Raw genomic sequence first — 14,469 nt, forward strand, 5'->3', positions numbered from 1 at the left:
TTCCTATTATTTCTGCTGGGTCAGACTCATCTCACAGGCTCTCTGTTCTCACCTCTTCTTTCACATTGCTTCCCCATCTTGAGAATCTAGTTCTGTTTGCTGTTTCCACCCTCTTACCATCAAATGAAGCCTGCCCCTAAGAGCCTGTGGAAGGTCTTTCATTTCTGGGGCTGCTTTCCTTTTCATAAGCGACCACCTGCTCTCCACTGGAGGAGAGTTCAGACCAGTGACTGCAGGGCGGGTATGTGGGGGTCATGTGTGTGGGATGGGGCTGGGAGGCAGGGATTGTTTGGGCCCCTTCCAGTCGCTCTACAGAGGCCATGGCGAATAGCAGGCTGGCTCGTCACCCGGGTCCTCCCTCCCGCGTTCGCTCCACGCTCTCCATTTCCATGTGCGTTTCCCTGGACCGGCACAAAGAGCCTCCAAAGCAAAGGTCAGCAGAAGCAGAACCTGCGTCCCCCCACATGCTCAGGCCATTCTGAGCCATTCAAAATCATGTCGGGGAAGAAAGGAGGCACACTGTCTCTTCTCAAGAATTAATCAGGGGTCTGCACTGGATTCATCAGCAAAATCAACCAACAGGAACCAACTTCAGACACTGCAGTGATGACAACAGCTAAAGAAATAGGCCTCCTTTGGATGGACCAGTGGTTCTCAAACAGGGACAGCTCTGTGTCCCCCATCCGCACCCCAGGGACATGTGGCAATGCCTGAATTCATGCTTGGCTGCCCTGCCGTGGACAGGGGGTGCTCCTGGCATCCAGCGGGTAGAGGTCAGGAGGCTGTTACATTGCGCAGTGCAGAGCACACTCCTCACAACACAGAGAAGGACCCAGCCCCGGACGTCAACAGTGCTGCTGGGGAGAAACCCCAGGAAGCGCCACGATTATAATGCAGGGCTGAGTAGGTCTCAAGGTCACCGTGTGGGAAAACGTGGATGTCAAACAAGGAATGGCAAAATGGGCATATGTGAGAGCAGAGAATGGAGAAGCTGCACAGGCTCCAGGCAAACGTGTTGTGAGCCAGTCTTACAGCCCCAGGAGAGCTGGCTTCGAGGAGCCGGTCCTTTGGAAACCTGGTTAATCGACACCTATGGCCTGGAAGATTTCAAGTGAATCTACTTCAGTGCTCTGGAGGCTGAGACCTGTGCTCCCTTAAAAAGAGATCATTTGCATTCCCTTTGCTATTCACTAGCCATGCAAGCTGAGCAAAAAGGAATTTCTGGGAAAAAATTCAAGGTGAAGTCTTTAAAAGGATGAGGAAGGCCAGCCCACGTATAATGTCCCTCACTAGCTGGTGATCTCCCCATCTAGCTCTAGGTTTGTCCATCTGTTCTGTGGAAAACTGCACAGGTCTGACCATTCCTTTGAGTGCCATCTGCAGGGTATTCACAAATCATCTTCCAACGGGAAGTTCCAAAAGCCATGGCTTAACTGCAAAGAAATAAAAAACTAAGAGTTCCCAAGACCTAGAAGGGGGACCTATAAACACCAACACTGAGAAGCCTGGGGATAGGGATGGATACTCAGGGACATCAAATTCTAAAGCTGGTGTCCAGAGGAGGATCACTCCTAAGGGCTGCCTGAGCTTGGAAAGCCAAGTAGTGTAACACATGGGGCAGGAACCCTCCTTGCCTAAAGACTCACGCTTTGCTGCTGACCCAGAGCTAAGGGGGAGTTATGGAGACCTGCGCAGCCTGTACACGGCTCTGTGATTATAGGGACGGGAATGCAACCGTCCATCTCAAAACCGCCTGCCATCAGAAAGCTTTCCCCTTCTTTCTCCCTCTAACTCTCTTTGGAATGCCCCCTGGTCCCCAAAGAAAGAAATCACATTTTAATAAATGAAAGCCTTTCTTAAACCTGTTCACTTAGATGGAGACACCTGTGGTTGGGACAGGCTGAGGGCTGAGAATAAAAACAGCACCTGTTGAGTATCTCAGCAAGCCATGGAGAAGAAAGGCCCGGAAAAGCTGGAGGCTGAATGTCAGGGTCAGATGAGGTGCAAGACCCAGGAGGACGTTTTATTCTGAGAGAGATCACACCAGAGAGAAGGCGCTTCCCCCACACCAGGGGGGCAGGCGCAGGGCAAGCACAGCTATTTTTACCCCAGGTTTGGTCCTGTGAGTGATAATGCTTAGTTTTTCATCTGGAGTTTTTCATTCCCTTAATGCTTTACAAACGAGCCCTCCACAACTGTTATCAAAGTTAGGCCCAGAAAGAGACAATCTCCTTGAAGACAAATTGGAGATCTTGAAGTACTTAAGATTCTGCTACTTAGAATTCTATCTCCACCACCACCTACTGCAAAGGATAATGAAAGTGCTTTTTGGATCCTTAGGGAAAAGACAGACAGTGGCTTCAACAAGCTATTGTATTTTTAACACAGAAAAGATTGTTCTTGCCACCTCTGAGCCAACCCTACTCATAACCGTCAGCCTGTGGGCAGTGGGTCCCGGTGCCAGCTGGGGTCTGAGTAGGCCCAGAGCCAGGGCACCTCGTGGTGCCTGTGGACACGTGAATGGGCAGGTGAGTGATGGTGGGAGTGAACAGTGCGGCCAGGCTCCAGACATCCTCCCAGCACTCCTTGGGGACGATGCAGGAAGGTTACTACCGAGGCCACAGGAAAGACAGCGTCCCTGCAGTGTGGGCCAACGGGCAGGTGTGGATTGCCCATGGCCTCGGAGTTCTAGGCCATCTGACGGTACACAGTGGCTAAAGGCAACATTTGCTACTTGTGAGCAAATACAAACCCCTGGTGTGGAGCGCCTTTACCTCCAAAGGCTACTCGCACCTTCTACCAGCTGAGGTTTTGGCCATCTGGGATGTGATGTGTCACACAACTGGTGTGGGACAAAGAGCAGGCAGGGGGTGGCAGGAGGCGACCCAGACCAGCCAAGCTGGTGCCTGAGCCCAGACCATTCCTCTGCTACAGGGAGTGGATGATGACTACGTTTATAGGACAACTTTTGATGTGTTTTCTCAAGGGGGGAGGGGGGCACAGTGGGGTGAAGCGCCCAACCAGAGGTCAAGTGCAGGGTACAGGTTTGGGCAACTCACTGTACTTCTCTGTAAAGATAAAATGGGGATGTGAATATACACCTTCCAAGGATGGTGTAAAAACAAAGGAATTAGTGTGTGTGACGCTTTCTAAGGACAGGACACTGTAAAGACCTGAGGTACAACACTGGCACATCTCCGGCAGGTAGAAGGTGTGCGAGCCATACGTGAGGGGTGAGTGAACACTGTTAACAAGCTACCTCCCTTCCTCCACCCTGGATTTAGGACTGTACCCCTTTCTTGGTTTGACATCCTACCCATCTGGTAAAATCATCAACCGATAAAATGAGCCCAAGAGAAACCCCAGGTAAAGATGTGACAAAAAGCACAGAAAGATGAGGACTCCAGGTGGGATGTGGGAACGGGTAGAAATTGGCCTGAGAGCCGAGTGCAAACCGTGTTTGCATCCCGTGTAAAGGGCTGTGGGGGTGGGACTGAGCCTGCACTACCGAAGTGAGCTCCTCGGTGGCCTCGGACGACACATGCGTTGGTCCCAACCCTGTCCTTTACCTTGGTGCTCCAGTCATGCGGAATATAACCCCACGGTCGCTGGTATGGGAATTAGGGGATGTGTGAGTAGCCCGAAAACGCTGCCATTTTAAAGCCAAACCAAACAACCCCAGAAGAGCAGGCAGAGCGCAGAGCAAGCCAGGAGGAAAGGCGAGTTGCAGCGCTAAGGAGGAAGGAGACTTACAAGGTGGGGAACGTCGCCTGCAATTCTAGAGGCAGCAGGATGGGCTTTGTCTTAGGGGGACCTCAAGTTCAAGTCCTGGGTTTAGGGGCTGACTGTAGCCCCGTGCCGTGGCCCTAGGGGAGTGTGTTAGTAAGAACAGTGCCAACGTCGGTGCTTGACGCTCTGACTCACGGTGCTGTGTTGTTTCATTTAGTTAAACAACCAGCAGCAGAAACAAGTGGGTGCACCCTGCTTTGGGCCTCCTGCGAGGTCATGTCCACACTGTGGAACCATCCAGCGAGGGGGTCAGGCTGCTGAGCAGCAGCCATGGGTCTGTCCTTTCTAAGATCAGCATGCTCAAGGAATGGTCTTCCGTGCAGGACCCAACACAAGCAGGAGCACACGCTGAGGGTTAGAAAGTGAGGTTAGTTCGCTTATTTAGCCACTCAAAGTTCTGGAAATGTGCTCACCGAAGGCCTGGATGCCCACTGAAGCCAGTGCATTTTGGTACAGAAAGGCTGGAGAATAAGAACGGACAGGGGAGAGTATTTGGAAAACAGTCAGCACCCCCCGCCCCCTGAACTGGCCCGTGTAGAGGGTGCCACAGACCCACATGAGCTGACCCCGAAACACCTCTGAGACACAACGTGTGAAAGTCGCAAGGTACAAAACAGAATGTTTGGTATAACCTTGCCTGTGTACATGTGCGCGCATGCATACAACTTTCTGGACGGTTACATAAAAGAGAGTGAATAGTGGGACTAGCAGTTGGGGAAGGGGAAAGAGCATCTTTTCATTTTACATCCTTTCCAACTGCTTAGCTGTTTCCCCACTCAGAGCTAGTATTTAAATGATAGTTTTAAAAAAGAATCAGGAGCTCCTTTGCAAACTCCTGCTAGCATCACCTGGGGTGAAAGCCTGGAGACAGGCTTTGGTTTCTCCGGCAAAATTAAACAGCACTCACTCCCCTGCCACCTTGGGGCCAGTCTCAGAGGGGGCCGATTCCGGTCTGGAGGGCACCCACTTTGCTGACGGGTTTGCTGATAGACACGGGCTATAAGCCACACATAAATGAGTGTGACAGCCACATGTGAGTGAGGTCAAAGGCTCCGGCTTATCTTGGGCTGTAGCCTGTGGAATAAAAGCATGCACTCTATTTCATCTTTCTTCATGCCAATGGTCAGCTTTAGAGGGTTCAAGGTTCCTCTCCCAAGAAAAGCCCCTGTAATGACCATCAGGGCTAGAGTCCTTCACTTCAGACAATGGGAACGTGTCAATTCACATGACTGGAGGTTCACAGGGTCTGCATTTAGCCTGTCACTCACTGCTGAGCTTGAGGCTTGCAATAGAGCTACTTATTTATATTGATTATTATTTTAAATGTCTCATTTCTTCCTACTTCTCTTTCAAGCAGACAAGTATAGGGAGAGTAATTATCAAAGAGGAGATTTCTTGCCTCTGATTAACCGAGTAGAAGATGCTGTCTTAGGCTGCTTTAAATGCTTAAATCAAACCTACATGCATCATGATGTGGCCAGTTCCCATCTCCAGAAGCTGGTTAGTTTCACTTGTCATCAGTGAAGCTCCCTGAGCCTTGAGAATCTTAATTTTAATTAGCATCACTGCTGCTGGTTCCACTGAAAGACCAAGAGAATGAAAGCACCTCGCTCCCTGCAAGGACTGATTAGATGCAGCCTAAGGCTGCCTACAGCACTCATCGCTTAGATGACCACTCTGGTATCCCCTTCTCCTTTTATCTGGTTAGCTGCTGCTCTGCATAAATAACTTTCAGAGCAATGATTAAAAAGAACACAGTACCATGCGATGTTCTTAGTTGAAGGAAATATACTTGGAATTATTTAGGTGTTAAGAGGTGTTACATCTCCAACTTATTCTCTAATGGTTTGGAAAAACATAGGTACGTGTGTGTCAGTACACACACATACACAGGCGCACACACTGAGTGGTGTAGAGAAAGCATGATATAGCTGATGTGTAAAATGTTAACACTGAGGGAACTTGGGTAAAGACAATGAAGCAGTTCTTTATACTACTTTTGAAACCCTTCTGCAAGACTATAATTAGAAATTATTTTGAAATAATTAAAAAGAAATAAATATGAAGGTGGCACCAGCTTCAATCATTAAGCCACCCTGAAACTCTCTAACAGAGCTAATGGCACTGAGCACTAAAGGATTTCTGGGTGATGGGGACGTGAACCCAGCTGTGCATTCTCACCAGCACCTCTGCTTGCTCTCAGTGTTCTTTCTTATTCTCTGTGGTTTTCACTGCAAGGATGACAATGTCTGGATTAAATTCCTTTTATTTTTTTTCTGTTTCTTTTTAACAACAGTAATTTCCCAACAAACGCTACCTGGGAAAGACAGGTCTATTTCCAAAGTACTCTGTGCATCCATTAACTCTGGGCTAGTTTCCCAGTGTCAGTTTTATAGGTGAATCTCTCTCTCTGATGACCAGTTAAGCATAGTGTATGTTTTTGGCCTGCCTGTGAACTAGCTGTTCTGCTCCTTGGTGCCAAAGGGTAGAATTCAAAAAATAAAAATCAATTAACTTTCCACTTCTGATGTTGTACAAACTTATTTCTTGTGCGCAGTATGAATGGGAATTTGAAGGCTGTTCTTGGGCATTTTTTTTTCTCGTGACTCAATTAGAATGGAAGCTTAGAAGATCTGAAATGATGTCAGATCAGCATCCTGGGCTCCTGTGTGCCTCTGAAGGCAGGCTGCAGGGACACAAACTCAGGCCTTTTATTTTTCAGGCAAAGAGGAAAGAAAGAGCTCTCCTTCCCTCGGTGGGTTCTCAGGATGCTGGGCCCAACAGGCGGGCTGCATCTTCTTTCCATACGGTACCTCCTTGCTCACCTGTGCCATGGGAGGCAGCCTGGACCCTCTCCGCTCTCAGTCACTGAACATTAACCAGGGGTGACATCATTTTTAACTCAAAAAAGTTTTCTTACACGGGATCTTCTGAACATTAACCATCCTCTTTTTGACAACTCAGTGTCATTCAGAACATCAGCCAAAGGCTGAGCTGATGGGCCTTTGTCTATGGAGCAGAGGCTCCTGTACACTGTGTCTTCTTGAAGAGAAAATGGAAACCAACTCACTTTGTGCTTTTTTCCACAAAGGAGAGAGAGTTATGCTGCTGCCTCCTGCCCAGGACAGCATTAACACAGCTGTCCACTTTGGCTTTTGTCTTACAAAATAAACCAGCACAGATGATCACCCTGTCTTCTAGAAAATCATCTTCATCTTGACAACTGTGGCCTTTTGGGGGCCCTGGATTCTGCCACAGTGGGCTGTGGCCGGGCAGGCTCTCCTCGCCTGCAGGCTCTTTTCTCCCACTGCCACTTCTGTGCCTGACAGTGAGCAGGTGGACCTCTGGGCCTCCTGACCTGCCACCCTCAGTGGAGGGTGGCCGTGGTCCCGCACACCTGAGGCTGGTCACTCTCCTCTCTCCACTCTCCTGGAAGTGTGACCTTAAACAGAATCCAGGCCACGGCCACACTGCAGATCCTGACCTTAATGTCACCCTGAGATGGCAAGTCCTGTGCGGAGCCTCCTGCTGAATCAACTGCATCACAGAACGCCTTTGGTGGTGGAATTCCGCGTTTTCCATGGCACTTTGCTCTAGCTTCGGTGATGTCACTTTGGTTTCAGGAAAATAAAAAGAGAGGACAGTATAGAACCCCGATTCCTCCAGACAGGCTCTGTGGCTGCCTGGGATAGAGCACCTCTACTCCCCTGAGGAAGATGGTGACTTTGGAATCATCTCTCCTGGGAGGGTCAAAAAAACTAAGATAAGGCCCCCAAATACCAAGTATACAAGCACAAATTCACTCTCCAGAGGCACCACCTGCAGGTAACTGGGCTCTCAAAGACACTGTGGGTATTCATGATAACCAAAAGCTTGATTTCATGGAGCTAGGAGCTAATGGTCCTTCACCTGATAAATCTCAGGGAAACCGATTCACCAGCACTTGGTAAAAACCACGTGGAGCGAACTCCATGCAGACAGACAGGTTTTTTCAGCCCAGACTAAAACTGCTCAGAGAGACGCTCTAGGAAACGGGCTCACTGCACACGTTAAGTAAAAGCCTCCGGTGGTGATGTGTTGATTGGTTTTCAGGTTTTCCTTGAAATAACAAAACTGCCAGTCAGAGAGGACCGGGCTCTGCATTTTATCTGTACACGCTTTTGACTTTTAAATTAACTCTGGATCCGAGAACTTTTTTTTCAATGGGAAAGCTGGGAAGCAACATCATGGGAGTAGCTTTTATACGCGGTTAGCTCTCTGCTGCTGTGTGGACCCCAGGGTAGTTTTCAGCCTCAGAATGCTTTCTTCTATGGTCAGTGTCCTCTTCAGCCGTGTGGTCTTTCGGATCCAGCATGGGACCACGAGAACAGAAAGGATGCTGCCCCAGGGGCTGCGGCAATGCCCCTTCGTCTGGGATTAGGAGCTAAGCTGCCGCCACGCGGCTGGCACAGTGTGGTGAGCAGGGGAAACCAAGCCTCTCCCGGGGTCCAGATCTTTCCTAATCCATCTCTCTGCCCTTGACTCTCTTCTGTTTTGGGACAAAACGTCTGCTGTTCTCTCTTATAGCTGCTTGCTTCTAACCTCCACGATTGGTCTTGTCTCTTCACTTGTCCCGCCTTCTGGACACCTGTATTTTTTTCTAGCTCCTTCTTTTTTGTAGTCAGGTTCTCCAGCAGAACGGGGGCTTCCATCTGAGAAGTCCTGCTGTGAACAGAAGAGGTCTCTCCCTTCCTTCTGACTGGAGGCCTTGCCAAACAGGCTTTTCACACAAAACCTTTTTTTAGGACCTTAGTCCGGGATTTCTGCTTCTGTTTGGGAGCTCAGGGGTTGTCTCTTCACAGCCAGAGACATTTCTTCTTTTATTTTAACAAGTACTCAGTTACAAAGCAAACAGCAGCACTTCAGGAATAAGTAAATAAATACTTGCTTATGGCTCAACTGCCTGCCGCAGTGTGACTTTGCTTCCAGTAGTTTCCACAGCCCACAGGGAACAATGTACATTCTCTGCTGCTAGAGCCAAGTCATCCTCTTTTCTGCTACTATAGCTGAGTTTAGGGCTGCAGTGTCCACAAGAAGTGGGAGACTATGCAAATAAACAATATCTTCTAAAAGCGAGGTGGGAATTAAAAAAGATGTGTTTTATGGTCGACTTTGCTGCACCTTGTCTTTTTCTGGGAAGTGATTGACAAGCAATTGCACTGAGCTCAATGCTTTAAGGCAGGGTCAGCCTGTGTCTCTACTTTGCTACTGCAAAGAAGCTAAGCTGGGTATAAGATGCTATTGTGCACCTTTCATATTTAAGAAGGCTAAATAAATATGAAAGGGAAAAAAGAAAATCTCCAACAGAATGTTCTGAGATGTTAGCAGTGTCATGTATCTGTCTTCACCTGCCTCCCCCCTTAAAACCAGATTTTGTGAATTGAAGGCTCAGAACCCTAGGAGAGGCTCCCCCAAATCAGAGTCCAGGACCAGCTAAAGAAAAGGCGAGGGTGGCAGATCTGCAAGGGCCCTATCTGAGATGATGATTCAGGAGGAAGTCAACTGACCTGATTAATCTTAGTTTTTCTTCAGTTTGTGCTAAATATATCTTGGAAAAATAAAGCCAGTGGGCTCACCGACAGCAGTTTTATTCTTGGATAGAGGACACGAAAGCATATTTGATGAGGAAGTTGCTGCTCTAAGAATAAAGCTGGGTGCCACCCAGTCAGTCACTCAGCCGCCCTGGGAGGGTCCCTTTGCCTGCTCGTGGGGCACCTGTCAGAGGAGACAGATTTGGGCCCAGCCAACATACAGATGTTCCCCAAACTGGTGGCAGGGTAAAGCTGCTCTCTTTGCAGTCTTGGGGACAGAGGCACTGTGGTGAAGCTGGAAGGTGCAGACGCACAGCCCTTAGGAATGCACGTCGCGGGGCGCTGCAAAGTGGCAGGTGGCATGAGTGAGGAGGCCGATGTCTTAAAGACTCAGTTTATCTCCAGAAATAGAAATTTTAAAAAGGCCAGTGGTGGCTGTCACGAAGGACCAGGGCACTCTCAGGGCAATCCCTGAGGCGGAGTGATGGTGCAGTGGGGGGCACATGCATCCTGGAGCCAGAACAGGCGTGTGAAACCTGGTTCCACCACCTACCAGCTGGGTGTCCTCAGGCAAGTCACTCAGCCTTTCTACATCTTCAGTCTTCTCAGCGGAAACTGGGGACAACAGTACCCACCTTGCAAGGCTGTTGTGAAGGTTAAACGAACTACTTTCTAAGGCGTTGAGGACATAGCATTTGTTAAATGAAAAAAAAAAAAAAAAGAAAGGGGGCCATGTAGGAAGAGCGTGAATAAAGGTGGCGATGCCAGGAATGGGGCTGACACACACTCCTTGCAGCGGGAGCTGTGGCCACCGTGGGAACCGCAGCAGGGCCCGCCAGCGTTAGCTGGCCGTGGCTCAGTCCCGCTTCAGTGCTAACATCCGGGCAAGGCAAACCCAGGGAAGACGGAGACAGCTGAGGAGTCCTGCCAAGGCCGCAGAAGGGTCACAGCTCAGCCGGCTGTGCGAGTCCACCACGCCTAATTCCCAAAGCAGGCCTAAAAGGCTCAGAGTTTTGTGGGATGCTCTGCAGCCAACCTACTGGGGGGCATGGCGGGCACAGGGTCCCACCCCTGCCCGGGCTGTGCTTGCCCTCAGTCAGCAGGAGTCCCAGTTGCTCAGACCACAGAACTGAGGGTGAGGCTGGGACCTGACTTTTTTTTTTTTTCACCCTGCAGAAGTCAGGGTCCTTGGTCTCCTCTCTCCAGAAGAAAGGGTGGGCAGGACACCTCCCAGATTTGCAGACATATGGCTCAGGAAACAGGCTGCGTCTGTGACTTACCACTTTGGGCTTGAATGGTGGCTGGATCTCCCTGTTCTCCAGTTTCTCCCAGTCGATCCTCCGGAAGAAGGCGTGTTCTCTCACGTCCCTCTCTCCCTCGGGCCCACAGCCCAGCCGCTTGCCTGGGTGCTTGGTCATGAGCTAGAAAAGTAGGAGAAAAGGATCTCATGCATAGGGTGGTGACAGAGTGGGTAATGCCGCGCTGTTCAACTGTAGTGCGCTATGGAAGTAGAACCGAAGTATTCTCTCCATGATAAAGAGGAAAGTAGCTTATGTGAGGCATGGATGTTAACTCAATGCTGCAACGTAGATCAAATCATACTGTTGTGCACTTTAAAGGCATTATAATTTTGTCAGTTATACCTCAGTAGAACTGGAAAAAAAAAGAGAAACATAAGGACCCTTTCCAGCCCCTTTCCCTCCCACCCCCACCACAAAAGTAGGAGAAAAAGAAAATTCTGGACGTGGCACCTCCCCTTTGCTGGCTCTGCTGCAGGCCTGCACAGGGTGACATCAACTCACAAACACAACATTCACAAGTGTGAGTCCTTCTATACTGATCTTCCTGATAAGGAAACAGGGAAGCAATCTGGTCCCATGGCCAAACCTAAGAACTTAAACCAGTATGCTTACACACTCTCTGCTTTAAGGCTGCCATTCTATATGTATGTGAACTTACGTATGTGAGAAGGCATGTATGTAACTAAAAGTGGTGAGTGCCGAAAGGATCCCATAAGATGCTGTAACAAGCATCACATGTCTATTCAGTGCCTGGACCAAAAGCTTTCAATCAAGGATTCATGGGTTGGAAAAATGAATGAATGCTGAAACAAGGAAGGAGACTAGTTAATTTCAATGCACCCCCGGCAGGATGTGGCAGTGAGCACTGACCATAAGCGCTTTGAAGTCAGGACCCATTCTCCCTATTTATACATAAATAGGGGCTTGTCCTTGGAAGATATGTGGTAAATGCTTCCCAAATGGTCAGGCTCACCAGAAAATGGTGGGAGTGTTTTGCTCTCCATCTTACTAGGTCTGAAATGATTTTGTGACCTACAACTTGACTATTAAAAACCAGTCACTCCTAAGTATTAACTCAATGGAAATGTCTTTGTCTACTCTCCAAACCAAAGACCCAGGAGGTTCATGGCAGTCCTATTTGTACCGGCCCCAAACCACAGTGGGAACACCCCAAGGCCCATCAGCAGTGGAATGGGTAAATAGGCTGCGGTATATCCACACATGGAGTAGCACACAGCAATATGAAAGGACCACCACCACACACAGCAGGACAGGGAAGCTCACGATCACAATGCTGACACCCACTGCACGATTCCACTGTGCACAGTTCAAAGCAGGCACGGCTCTTTGATACGTGCAGTTATGAGTAGGGACGCTGCTTGTCTTGGGGGTGGGAGAGGAGGGGCCTCCAGGGTGTCGGAACATTCTCTTTCTCAACCAGTTACATGAGTGTGTTCATTTGGTGAAAATTAATTTATTTACGCACTGCTGATATGTGCCCACTTCTGTCTCTATGCTGTATCTCAAAGACAGAGGAGCGAATGAAGAATGAACCAAGACACACCCAGTGAGGTCAGAGAAGGGGACTCACGTTTCCTAAGGGCCTGTGATTCCCATAACTCGCACTGCAATTTCGCAAGGTGAGTCAGACACCAAAGCACAGGACTATTAACTGCCTGGGCCAGAGTTCTAAGAAGTCCTGGGTTTGAACCTGCTTTCCAGGCACCCCCGTTTCCTGCTACGCCCTGCATGTCACCAAGTGCTGGTCCTGGCATGGGTATGCATGGGTGTGTGGTCTCTGCCATCCCTCAGAAGTGTGGGGAGGGTGTTTCTGCTGCCGAACACAAATCTACTTACTCCTTTGCAGATGGAAACAGCCTCCTTGGACAAGGATTTTGGATAAGAAACGTTGTGCTCCATTATAGACTGAAACAGCTCATCTTCATCTTCACCGTCGAATGGAGGCTATTTCAGAAAACAGACAGATAGGAAAATATTTAGGCAGGGGAATTCATTCACATGGTGCCTGAAGATCCAATTCAGGACCAAGGAACAGACTTGGTTTCTGGGCACACGCAGGCTACAGAAGTAGCGCAGTGAACCTGTGGGCTTATGTGATTATCTTTAATCAGGTTGGAGGTTGTTCTTCATGTTTTAACTCTATCCCTTTAACTATTCGCCCTGAGCAACCCAAAACCATCGTTAGGGAAAATGTTTTTTGAGTCATAATTTTAATGATTTGCAAATAAATTATAATTAATTCATTAATTTTGTAATTATGTGTTAAAAAATCTAATTATGATCATGTTAGGTTACAGATGGCTTTGTGTTCAGAGGTGGGGGCAGATGGGGAATGCTAATGCCTCTGTGGCATGAAGGGGCCGTCAGAACAGGAGCAGAGAGTACTTCTGCAAGTCCAGGTCCAGGAATTCACATCAGAGCCTGCCTGACCCACCAGGGAGCCACTCTCTGGGGGGCCTGCCACCTGCATGGTGGCGGAGATGAATGAGCTTAGCTTCTACCAGACACCCCCCTGTCCTCCTCTGCTGGGTCTACAGCACCCAGGTAGGAAGCAGGAGGCCTGGTGCACTGCGGGAGGTCATGGCTTCAAAGTCAGGTGGATGTGGACCAGAATTCCAGCTCTGGGTGCCCACAGGTGAGTGTCCCACCTCTTTAAGACAGTTTCCCAACGTGCAAAATGGGGTTCCCTGGGGAGTCTGTAAAGTGCCTGATATGTTGTGTTGCACCCAGTATGTACCCAATGAAAGTGCTTAGCAGTATTGGTATTGTTACTAAGGCAGACAAACTGTCTAGGAAGGGCTCCTGGAATCCTCAGGAGGCACAAGTGAGCTCTGGATGCCTTTCAGATGCCCTCTGGCATCTTTAATCCTGAGGGGCCTAGCAAATTACCTGTCACTCTGGAGGCACAGCACACAGGATAGGTTAGTTTATGGGAAAATTCTTAATGTTCTCCTTTGGCTCAGCTAACTGAGCTCAGCATAATTAAGGCAGACCAGGGATTAGTCCTCTGATAGCGAACCCCATGTATAGTTTCCTTCTCATGGAAAGAGGCCTCCTGGTCACTCTGGCTGATATGGTCACGACTCAGCTAATGCCGAGTCTGGCTTAAATTTAAACTATACTTGGGACAAAAGACAACTGTGCAGTGATCAGGAGACTGTCCTTCTTTCAAATATTTCCCTCTCGAATGCAGAAGACAGGGATTGTGTGGGGAACATTCTGTGCAGGCCACTGGCCTATCACAGCTGCTTAACTGTCGCTGGGCATGGGCCCCGCTTCGCCCAGGTGAGCTTCCCCACATGGCTCATTTATGAAATGGACGCTGCTGTGTCAGGGATTAGGCCTGTGCACTGCGGGTCAAAGGAAGACTTTTACCACAAAGTCCTTCCGGGTCCCCAGTGAGGGCAGGACACTTGGCTGCTGACCCACCCCAGAAAGTGTTCCTTAGAACATTAACCCTTCAGGATATTCGTGGGTCAGAGTTTGCAGCCTATAGTCACTTCTGGAGATCTGTCTTAACATTTACATTTTTTTAATTTTTTATTATTTTATTTTGGTATCATTAATCTACAATTACATGAAGAACATTATGTTTACTAGGCTCCCCCCTTCACCAAGTCCTCCCCACATACCCCTTCACAGTCACTGTCCATTAGTGTAGTAAGATGCTATAAAATCACTACTTGTCTTCTTTAACATTTACATTTTAAAGGCCCTGAGAAGTCCTGCAGTAAAGAAGGCCTTTTACCCCACTGTGAGTCATCACAATCTGGGGCTGCAAGGATCCT

The 14,469-nt window shown here is 48.8% G+C and overlaps 1 protein-coding gene across 3 annotated transcripts in view; it reads right to left on the reverse strand.

The window, feature by feature from the left end:
* PRKCA (protein kinase C alpha) overlaps positions 1-14,469 on the reverse strand; it is a 402,290-nt gene that overhangs the window by 7,682 nt on the left and 380,139 nt on the right. For 2 of the 3 annotated variants that reach the window (XM_073235816.1, XM_036997046.2), the window contains 2 exons: positions 12,518-12,625; positions 10,640-10,780 (listed from right to left, as the gene is read on the reverse strand). In XM_073235816.1, coding sequence (XP_073091917.1) covers positions 10,640-10,780; positions 12,518-12,625 — 249 coding nt within the window. Of the gene's footprint in view, positions 1-4,202; positions 4,251-10,639; positions 10,781-12,517; positions 12,626-14,469 lie in introns of all 3 variants that reach the window. The other variant, XM_036997045.2, reaches the window with a different exon arrangement.

Source organism: Manis javanica, chromosome 4 (genome assembly GCF_040802235.1).
Source record: "Manis javanica isolate MJ-LG chromosome 4, MJ_LKY, whole genome shotgun sequence".
Classification (NCBI taxonomy): domain Eukaryota; kingdom Metazoa; phylum Chordata; class Mammalia; order Pholidota; family Manidae; genus Manis; species Manis javanica.